The 11,549-nt window shown below is 42.7% G+C and overlaps 1 protein-coding gene across 1 annotated transcript; it reads left to right on the forward strand.

Annotated features, from left to right (window-relative positions):
* Positions 1-268: 268 nt before the first annotated feature.
* LOC116221771 (E3 ubiquitin-protein ligase rnf213-alpha-like) lies at positions 269-11,478 on the forward strand. The gene is made up of 6 exons (XM_031572931.2): positions 269-304; positions 560-668; positions 1,549-1,640; positions 2,136-2,277; positions 2,365-2,494; positions 11,199-11,478. The coding sequence occupies exons 1-6, from the start codon at positions 269-271 to the stop codon at positions 11,476-11,478; spliced, it is 789 nt and encodes a 262-aa protein (XP_031428791.2).
* The last annotated feature ends 71 nt before the right edge of the window (positions 11,479-11,549 follow it).

Below are 11,549 nucleotides of genomic sequence, written 5' to 3' on the forward strand. Positions count from 1 at the left end.
TGATAATTTACACCCCAGTCCAATTGATTGTCCAAAGAAAAATTACATTAATGCATGTATGTGCCAATGTAATCATATTCCATACGTAGAATGTTTTCCCTTCTGAAAACAAGAATACTAACATTATCATTATAATTTGAATTTTCAGAGGAAGACTCTTTTGATCCTCAAGAAAGAACGCTAAAAGAACAGGTTTGATGCTAGTGTCATAATAATTGTTATCATGATTATACTAAATTAACATGTGTCCATGCTATTTTTGAATAAGATGGACACCTCCTCCAAAAACTTACAGTTCCTGGCTGTGGAGGCTATCCTATAAGCCTCAGTGTGGACGGCAAAGTGTTCCCAACGCGTAGCAAATTATCCTTTTCCAGGCAAGAGCTCTCTTTGGGTGGTGTTCCCGTTTATTATAAAGATAGAAATGTATACATAAAATTGGTCTTTTTCACCCAGTGCTCTTTGCTTAGTAAACAAGATCCTCACTGGAGAAATCAAAGAACATGATTCTCACAGCACCTTTCCCCTTGTCCAGATAAGAGTGTGCCCTGTGCATAAGGTAGACGATAGCAACTTCCACGCCCACATTCTCCTGGTAGGCAAACTGCAGCGGGTCAAGTGCATGGCTTACCTGAGGTCTAAGGATGTGAAGCAGCAGTCGTTCCATGGTCTTAGATATGTGTGATGTAAGCAACTGGCCTGAAGTCATTCAGCTCACTGGGGTGCGGCTTCTTCGGGATGGGGATGAGGCAGGATGTTTTCCACAGAGCAGGCACCTTCCCCAGTTGGAGGCTCAGGTTGAAGAGATGCTGCAGAGGCTCACCCAGTTCCACAGTGCATGACTTGAGGAGTCTTGGACAGACCCCATCAGGGCCGGCTGCTTTCCTGGGGCGCAGTCTCCTCAGCTCTCCTGTGACCTGATTCGCCGTGATGGTGGGGGGGAGGGAGGGCTCTGTGTGGTCACCTGGGGGAGGGGTGCAGCTGTGGAGAGTGGCAGAGGGCTGGAAGCTGGAGGGAGTGGGGCCACACTCACAGTGGTCAGAGCAGGGGGGAGGGGTGGGGTGGTTGTGGCATGCAGTGAGCAGTTAGCAGCAGCTGATGGGGGGGATGCAGGAATAGGTGTTAGACAGTCATTAACACCTGGAGCTGGGTTGTCAAACCTGTTGTAGAAGTGGTTAAACTGGTTTGCCCTCACCACATCCCCCTCAACAGTGCTGCTGCTCTTCTTGCAGCCTGTGATGGTTTTCATGCCATCCCACACCTCTCTCATGTTGTTCTCCTGCAGCTTCTGCTCCACCTTCCTTCTGTATGAGTCCTTTGCCTCTCTCAGCATGGTCTTCAGCTCTCCCTGTACGCGCTTCCCCTCTGCCTGGTCCCCCTCTTTGAATGCCCTCTTTTTCATGTTGAGGAGATGTTTTACATTAGAGGTAATCCAGGGCTTGTTGTTAGGGAAGTAGCGCACCGTTTTAGTGGGAGCGACAATGTCCAAACAGAAGTTCAGGTAGTCAGTAGTGCAGTGTGTGACCCCTTCAATGTCCTCTCCAAAAGAGTCCTGCAGCACACTCCAGTCAGATGACTCAAAGCAGTCCCTGAGGTCATCCTCTTCCTCAGGAGACCATTTCCTGAAGGAGCGTGTGGTGGTTGGTTGCCTTCGCACTTATATTTGGGTTGTAGGAAAACCAGATTGTGATCGGATTTCCCTAAGGGAGGAAGTGGTGTGGCTTTGTATGCATCCCTCACGTTAGCATACATTAGGTCAATTGTCCTGTTCTTTCTTGTTGGGCAAGACACAAACTGGTGAAAAGCAGGCAGAGTTGAGTCCAGGGTAACATGATTAAAGTCCCCCGAAATTGCAATGAAGGCCTCAGGATGTTGAGTTTGGAGCCCAGCGATAACGGAGTAGATGGTGTCACACGCAACTTCAATTATAGGGTTATAGTATTACTAGGATAGGATGGTAATCATATTAATATAGATGGGATTATAGTATAGTATTACTAAGATGGGATGGTAATCGTATTACTATTATAGGATAGTGCAAGTGCTGATACAGTCAAGTTTATCTTGAGCTACATATACAAGTTTACTCATTAGATTGTCAGCGTTTATTTATACTACTAACTGTTGCATTGTAGGTCCCCCTGGTAGACACGGTGTTTCTGATTAAGAAGTCTCTGCAGAAGGGCATTTTGCAGCTGCAAGACAAAGCAAATAATGCACACAGGGCAACAAAGCGCATAGAAATTCTCCACGGCTTACTTCATGAAAAGTATAAAGGTAAGCGGGTCATTTATGGATACATTATTTCATTTTCTTTTGTTTTAAATTTTTGCTAATATCGTTATTAATCGTATGTCTCTGTAGTGTCAGAAGCCTTCATCAGGATATTAACGCGAAGAATCATCAGCCTCCTCTCAGTGCAAGAGAAAAAGGAAAATTGGGTCATTGCCCAAGCTTTGTCGGGGCACTTTGTTGCTGAGGGAGGGTCCTTCAGGTAAATCTACAATGGCTTGACCTTTCTGAACTGCTTTAGCCATTTGCATGACTTAACGGGCATTTGATAGACATTAACGGCCTCATTTACTAACATAGCGACCGCAGCACAATCAGAGCCTTTGCCAAACCGCATATAGCGCACAGTATTTTGCATCGTATTTATCAAACAAGAACCATGTCGCATCATCAGCGCCTAACGGCGCCCATTGGTGTTAATGGAGCGCTGCTAAAATAGGAAAGAAAGGCTCCTGCGTGTTCTTGCCACCATGGATGATGAGTTAAAATTATAGAATTAGAGCTTTTGGTTAACGAGGTTACAGCAAACTAACCCGTGTAAATATAGAAACTCATAAACATTTCTCCGCTTAGCCCTTCTATCCACATTTAAAGTTGTAAGTAAGTAAGTAAGACTTTATTTATATAGCACATTTCGTACAAGAGTTGCAGTTCAAAGTGCTTTACATAAAATCAATAAAAGCAAGCAGCAAGAGCAATACATGGAGTTAAATAATGATCAACATCGTATCAGAACCTGATGTTCGATAGGCTTCTTGGATTACTAAAATAATGATAAAAGGTATAAAAGTAATAAAAGTAATAAAACCCTTCTGAAATAGTGAAAATAGTGAAAGTTACAGTTAGTATCAACCCCACAGAAAATTAATAAAATGCTTTGGTAAAAAGATGCCTTTTGAAAGTGTCTAGCGTGTTTGCTTCCTTAATATTTATGGGTAATGTTTTGGGGCGTAGTTGACTAAGGCCGCATCACTGATCTTCTTATGACTGCTTCTGTAATAGACCTGTATCTGATGATCGCAGTGTTCTAGCTGGTGTGTAGTTAGTAAGAGAGTTAGCAATGTAGCTAGGTCCTTGTCCATTTAGAGCTTTGTATGTGAGGAGGAGGACCTTGAAGTCAATTCTAAAGGTAACAGAAAGCTAGTGTAAAGAAGCTAGGACAGGACTAATGTGTTCTCTCCTTTTAGCTTTGGTTAATAGTCTAGCTGCAGAGTTTTGAATGAGCTGGAGTCTTTCAGTTGTTTTCTTGGGAAGACCAGCAAAAAGTGAATTACAGTAGTCTAGCCGGCTTGATATGAAAGCATGAATTAGCTTCTCGGCATCATTTTGGTTTATGAATGGTCGCACCTTTGCTATGTTTCTGAGGTGAAAGAAAGCTGTTTTGGTGACTTTGTTAATGTGGGAGTTAAAATTCAAATCTGAGTCCAGGATGACACCGAGACTTATCACCTCAGGTTTAATCCAGCGGGTTAAACCTCCTTGATTCTTCGTTAGCATCTCTCTTTTTGATTTGGGGCCGATAAGTAGGACTTCAGTTTTGTCCTCATCTAATTTTAGAAAGTTATCATTCATCCATTTGTATATTGCCAATAAACAGTTGGTAATGGAGTTTATGGCTGTCACATCGTTAGGTTCAGCGGATATATACAATTGTGTGTCATCCGCGTAGCTATGAAAATCTATACTACATTCTTTGATGATGTCACCGAGTGGTAACAGATAAAGAGAAAAAATTAATAGACCTAAGCAGCTCCCTTGTGCAACCCCGTAGCAGCTTTCATGTTTCTCAGACATATGGTCTCCTAGACTAACATAAAACTTCCTTCCTCTGATATGTTTTGATCCAGATCAATACACAGTCAGATAACCCAATACGCTTTTCAAGTCTATTGATTAGGATGTTGTGATCAATGCCGCACTAAGATCTAACAAGATAAGCATAGAGACTTTATTTGCATCAGAGTTTAGTCTGAGGGGCCCTAATTATTTTGGTGAGAGCGGTTTCAGTACTGTGATATTTTCTGAAACCTGACTGAATGACTTCCAAGATGTTATTTTCTTCGAGAAATTAATTTAATTGGACTAATACTATATTTTCCAGTACTTTACTAATAAATGGAAGATTTGATATCGGTCTATAGTTTGCTAGTGTACTGGTATCCAGTTTGGGTTTCTTTAATAGTGGCTTTACAACAGCTGTTTTGAAGGGATCTGGGAAAACGGCAGTTCTAAGGGATATGTTTATAATGTCTAGGACCGGACCTAAAACACAATCAAACACTAGCTTAAAGAATGTGGTGGGAATAGGATCAATATCTGAGGTTGTAGAGTTACATTCAATGACGGTTTTGGAAAGTTCACTTAGTGTGATACATGTAAAAGTGCTCATGGTTACATTGCAAGATCTACTGATGTCAATTTCACCTCCAGTAGTAGTGATGTTAGCTCCGATCAAAGTTATTTCCTTCTTGAAGAACAGAGCAAGCTCTTCACATTTAGCTGCTGAGGATAGTGGGGGGGCAGGGACAGTGTTTAGCAGCCGGTCGATGGTAGAGAAAAGAACTCTGGAATTTCCGGCATTTTCTGTAATAATGTTGGAAAAATAATCTTTCCTTGCTAGACGGATGGTTTTGTTATAGGTCCTTAGTGCATCTTTGTAGATATCGTGGTGGATAGTGGTCTTTGTTTTTCTCCATTTTCTCTCTGCCTTGGACATTTTCTTTTTTTTTCACTAACATTTGTATTTCTCAGCCATGGGGAGGTCTTGCTTGTAAATTTATTTTTTGTTTTAATTGGGGCTACAGAGACTAACACAGATGATAGTGCATCATTGAGGTTCTCTACCATTTCATTCAGAGAGCAGTCATGACTAGTTGGCTCATATAGAGCAATCTGCTCAGAAAATCTCACTGTAGCTTCATTGTCTAGATGTCTTTTGTGGACTAAGAATTCTTTTGTGGTTTTTGTTAAGATGATTTCCACATAAAAAAAGTATACAATGATGGTCAGAGAAGGGTAGATCCGTTATTGAAATATTATTGATGTTTAGTCCAGTTGTTATTACTAGATCTAGTGTGTTTCCGTGCTGGTGTGTTGGATCTGTTATGTGTTGAGTTAGATCGAAACTGTCGAGGAGATTTAAAAGGTCAATAGTTCTTGGGTCTGCTTTTTTATTTACGTGGATATTTAGGTCTCCATTCAGGACTATTTTGTCATATCTGGTGACACATAGTGATAATAGTTCAGAGAATTTTTGTATGAATATTGGCGAGTGCTTGGGTGGCCGATATATAATAACAAACAGTACTGATTCGGTTTTGATCTCTATAGCAAGATATTCAATTGATGTAAATTCACCTAGCTCAGTTATTTTGAACAAACAACATTTTGTTTAGATGAGAAAATAGCTGCGACTCCTCCACCTCTTTCTGATTTCCAACAAACTTGGTGGAAGCTGTAATCAGGCGGACACGACCAGATCGTTAACTAGGAAGGTTTTGTTATTTAGTGATCTGACATTAAGAAGGGCCAGTTTCATCTGTGGGGTATTAACAGGTAAAACAGGGGGAGATATGTTTGTAGGAAGAACATGGATAGTTTTCAACCTTCTAGGACGAGTTTCAGGTTCATAACCATACATTTTACCATGCCATTTGCTGTTTATGATGACCGGTATGTTTGATGAAATAGCATGGTGGCTGTCCTATTGTTGATTTTCTTCGGGCTGAAAGTCCATATCACTGAGTCCAAAGTGGTTTATCCCAGGGGAATTCCTTGGGGTGGTGAGGGTCTGTGCAGGGCCTGTGTCCTTGGAAGAGGCTGTTTGAATGTTCTGTTCTGTTCCATGGGAGGAGGTTTGGGATGCGTCAGTCTTAGGCACAGCAGGGATAGGGAGTGAGGCTTGATTTTGGCTGATTGAGGTCGTCAAGAGCGCGTGGCTGATGTTTGCTGTAAGTAATCTAGACCCTCTATGGTTTGGGTGGAGTCCATCAGCTTGAAAATGGTCTGCACAATTCCAAAAAACATTGAAATTGTCAATAAATCTCTGTTTGTGTGCAAGACAGACAGATGCCAGCCATGTGTTGAAAGATAGGAGTCGACTGAAGATTTTGTTTCCTCTGCGAAAACATGCAATCGGTCCACTGATAGATATATCTTGATATCTGCTTAGTGTGTTCAGAAGCTGGGTGAAATGTTTTTTAAATATCTCGCTGCCAGTTTTTTTGGGCAGGATATCAAACGAGCCAGTGTGGATGATAATCTTGGGATTGTTTGGTTTATTGTTGAGGATTTTTTTATCTCTGACGTCAGTATCTCGACAGATGTGTTGCTAAGGCAAAGATTTTCTGTCTTTGCTAGGGTGACCAGACGTCCTCTTTTACCCAGACATGTCCTCTTTTCGAGACCTAAAAAATGCCTCCGGCAGGGATTCCAAAATTGTCCGGGATTTTGCCTCGTTGAATATTTGTGTTTCTCTGGGTCTTTCACAAACAAGTAATTACGTCCTTACAAGTTTTAAAAAGGGTATCTCCTTTACATTCCACCTTCTTGCGCGAGCTCTGACTGTAGAGAGAACTGTCATTGGTCGACCACCTTCCCAGTGTTGCCAGATATGATAATTATCCTCCAAATACGATCATTTTGAGCCTTTGATATGATACGCAATTTCCAATCTGGCAACACTGAGCTCCTTCCCGCCTCCATTAGTTGCATTGTTTACTATAGTACATGGCATCTGCATGTGAAAAAGATGTCAAAACTTTGTTGCAGGGGAGGGGGCAGGGTCATCTGCATGTGTCATTTGCAAGTGCAATGTTCTGTCATGGCATCTCCAACCAAGATAGTGGCCATTTGTGGCGTTGTGTTTGCATTCCACACAATTGCTTTATCAGTAGTTATGGGGCCAGTTCTTGGGTTGTTTGGGTAAACAATGATAGCCTCTCGTGCTTGGCTATGGTTAGCCTCTGTGCCAATGCTAGCAGCTTCTATTTGTGATCCTGCGTCGATGGATTCAAGGCTGGTGCTAGCAGCGTTAGCTCCTCTGAGTGCTAATGGGCTGTGAGAAGCCTCGGCACTAGTGCTGGTGGTGTTAGTCCTGTGGTACTGTTGTTTGTAGTGCTTGAGTAGTGCCCCGAGTGGTCCGAGAGGGGCTTGGGGTGAAATGGGGGACTCCCGGGTGCAACAGATGAGGACCATCATGATGCATAGGGGATCCGGGCCCTTTATGCTTGTTAGCAGCACGGATAGCACGCCTGTGCCTTTTGGCCTTGGGTGTGGAGAGTTGTTCGTCTTGGAGAGTTCCCAGTGGTGCAAATCTATTTCCGAGCGGGACAGGAGGAGAGGCGATTCCGGAAGAGTTTCTGCCTCGCTTTTTTCACTTCTTATCCTGGGTGCTAATCCATTTTTCGTTGGAGGTAGAAGCGGCGCTAGGCCTCTTTGGATTAGTGCCAAGAGCAGGCCATGGCTCATCAGATAGCGACAAGTCCGGTTGAGAGCGAGGTTTGTCGGTGAGGATTGTCTGAGCAGCAATCCCGTCCAGAAATTGCTCACCATCATAGATCTGGTACAGGGCAGAAACAAGAGCCTCCAACTCTGTGATCTTCTTTTTCAAGTTGAGACAGCTAACACAGTCTGGAGAGTCTTTGAGTGTCATGGGGCTGAGTGGCTTAGCTAGGCTAGGTTAACTGAAGCTAAGCTACGCTATGATGGGGTGTAGAAAATAATTTAAGTTCCAGGGAGGCACCGTATGAGCCGAGGAAATAGCTTGAAAGTGGATAGAGCAGTCAGGCAGTATCTAAGTAGCATTAATGTAACATTAATGTGAAAAAAGCAAGCGATAGCAAGCAAGAAGCCGGAGCAGCAGTGAGGAGCTGCTTCCAGGAGGAGTGTCTAATCCAAAGTGATCACTTTGAATTAAAGACTGTCTTTTATTGGTGAGCTGATTTTAGGAAATTTAACTTTTCAGCAAACATTGAGTTTCTGGGTTGCTATGGTTACCCCTCAGGGTGCCTGTGCAGCTTCATATTAACGAGTTTATGTTCACAAGTTCATATTCACACATATTAACATGAGTTAATCACACACAGGCAACTGCAAACTGTTAACCCTTGTATGGTGTTCATTTTTTTGTTACTCAGAAGTAGTTGTGGGTCTGGTGGACCCGCTCGATTTTTGGGTGTTTAATTCAACACAATCAAACAATTTGATGGTAAAATACTCAACAGATATTTACTTCATTCCAATTAGAAGCAATATGAACAGCAAATATGGTTAATATTTGCCCTTTAACTTTGTTATATCACATTTATGAATTTAAGTGCTACCCGTTTTTTTTTTTTTTTTACAAAATCAAGAAAATCAATTATAATCAAGATATCAGTGGACAAAATTCAACACATTTAAAAATGAAGCAAGGTTTTCCATAACTATTTGATTTATGTGAATTTCATTTGAAATCAGGTCAGTTTACATAGCACAACATGGGTGGATGGGGCACCAGCACTGTCCTCCCGAATCCTCCTAATGGTAGCTGCAGAGGCTGAGGTTCTTGGAACATGTTGTCTTCTCAGGATTTAAGGTTTCACCAGTGTCTTTCCCAGTTCCTCGAGAAAAAGGCTTATCCTCTGGAGCTTCCCTCTCTTCCATTCCGGGTTCAGTGCCATCCAGGTGACAAAGGCGTTGTACGCCATGATGTCCAATATGGTAAATAAAATCGCCAGTGGCCAGCGTAGGGTCCTCCTTTTACAGCTGTAGGCAGACACCAGCTTGTCTATGTTGTCCACCCCTCCTTTTGTGGCATTATAATCCATGATGATCTCTGGCTTTTGATGCTCCAGGCCAGAGATTCTCCCATCCCAGTGCAGTGTACTCATGAGTATCACATTCTTGCGGTTCTTTGGCACATAGGATACCAGGGCTGTGTCAGCCGTGTACTCAAACTTGGAAGAGTTGACAGGCCTGTTCTTTGTAGGCAGCAGTTGGGGTGGGAGCTCAGACCTGTTTTTTTCTTATCATTCCCACCATGGTCAGCTCCTGTCCCAGCTTGTACGATGTAAAAGAAATTGTAGCATGTGATGTTGTGTCCACTGAGTCCCTGAGCCATGTCCAGGACAACTCTCATTCCTTGATTTTTCTCAGGGCGTCCTCATCAGGTTACCCTATGTAGCCTTGTAAGTTCCAAGCATATGAGGAAGTCGCATCACAGGCAGCCCAGATCTTTATACCATATTTTGCAAGTTTAGATGGTATATAATGTCTAAAGGGGCAGCGGCCCCTAAATGGCATCAGCGGCAGGGGCAGAAACACAAAACTCTTACTCACACTTACTCACACACTCACTCAAACACACACACACACTTAGCCTACATACACACAAGGCCCACATACACACAAACACACATAAGCGTGCACGCACACACACAAACACACACACTTACAGCAGGCCCACTCACATACACGTGCGTGCAAACACACACACGCACACAACACACACACACACATACACACACACACACACACACACACACACTTACAGCAGACCCAGACAGGAGGAGAACAGACTTTAGGTACACAGGACCTACAATTCCACACTTTTATTTGTCCCGGGTCCAGTGGACCCGAACACCCTTGATGTAATATAAATGTGTAGGGGGGGGGTTACGGTGTGCGGTCAATGAAAATTTGGTCTGATATATGTTCTTCGCAGAAAATGAGCCAAAGCCAATGAGTCTGAGTTTGAAAAAAATAATGAATCATATTATTTTTGTTAGGATAAAAAATTAAAACGGGTCCCACAGACCCGAATACCATACAGGGGTTAAGATGGTTCCCTAAGCTAGAGATAGCTAGGATAGTTAATATCCAGCTGAACTGCTCCATAGCATCCCGTTAAATAGTCTGGTATGAATACACGACACCCCTTACTTTAAAACGGTGTTTTAATGCTTTTCCTGAAACGCTGCCCTAGGCTGATACATTTGAAAACTGGAGTTGTAGCGTGGACAGGGGAAACTGAAGTTTTCAGGTGTTCGGTTGCCATGGCACTGGGGGTAGCTTGCGCTCGAGAGGCTATAACGTCAAAATGGAAGGTAAAATGAATATGCTGCTCTGTCTCTACAATTTACTTTGTTTAGTTAGTGTACTTCGAGTAAAAGTCCTTTTCTTGAATAGATACGAGTTACTCCTACGCAGAAGGCGAGCACTGTACTCGGTGTGCTTGAACTATGGGTGAAAATACGGTTTAAACCATACAATGAGCTGCGATTCTGGGTAAGACGTGGCTGAACATCTAGCTGGTGGGGCAATTTTGTATATGCCTATATTAAATTATATATCAAATATAAACATTAAAAAAAATAAACATTTCTGATGTTCGAATTTTTCAAATTTCTCGCAGGCACATCGTTTTCATTTAGCAGCTGATATGTCATGCTAAAACACCTCTTGTTTCGTTACTAATACATAATTAGGCGCACTACTCCTCCCATCTCTTTGCAACACCCACATTCCCTTATACCCTCCCAGCGGTAGTCTGCGCTTTTACTCAAGTGCGCCGCCTTTGTAAATACGGTTTTATGTCTTTACCTGCTATTTTACGCCTGAAATGGGCGCAATCCTGTTAGTAAATGAGGCCCTAAGTGTGGAAGACAGAAGTAGTCCTGGGGCGGTTATCACCATGCTTCTTGCTCACACCGAAAGCGACAAAAAAATGGTCATGTCTACGTCATGCAGGACATAATGTGATCTGTAACATGATGAGACAAGAAGCATGGTGACTATTTGGAATAAACTTTCCTATTAGCAGCGCCTAGAAACCTTATGTTCTCCTAGCGCACACACTGTTGTATTCTGCAAGACAAGACTGCAAGTTTATTTCTCAAATACTTTATGATATTTTCACCTGTTAGACACATGCTCTGGGTTCACCTGGAAGACACTGTGGCATCTGCCTTGGCCCAGATCCTGGCCGTCATTGACGGTGACAACAACCTTGACAACCTCATCAGTGACCAGTCCCCTGAGATGAACAACCTTGACAACCTCATCAGTGATCAGGCACCTGAGATGGCACAGCTGTGGCTCAGGATATTTCAAGGAGATCAGTGGGACCTGCTGAACATCCCAGTCATTCAGTCAGTCTTTAAATGGCTTGGATATACTGTAACTCTACAAATGTGCCTTATTTAGACTTTGTGGGGCTTTGAATATGCAAATGAACCACCTGGTTTCTCCGATAGCTCTGTTTTTTAACATGCTAA

Source organism: Clupea harengus, chromosome 9, assembly GCF_900700415.2.
Source record: "Clupea harengus chromosome 9, Ch_v2.0.2, whole genome shotgun sequence".
Classification (NCBI taxonomy): domain Eukaryota; kingdom Metazoa; phylum Chordata; class Actinopteri; order Clupeiformes; family Clupeidae; genus Clupea; species Clupea harengus.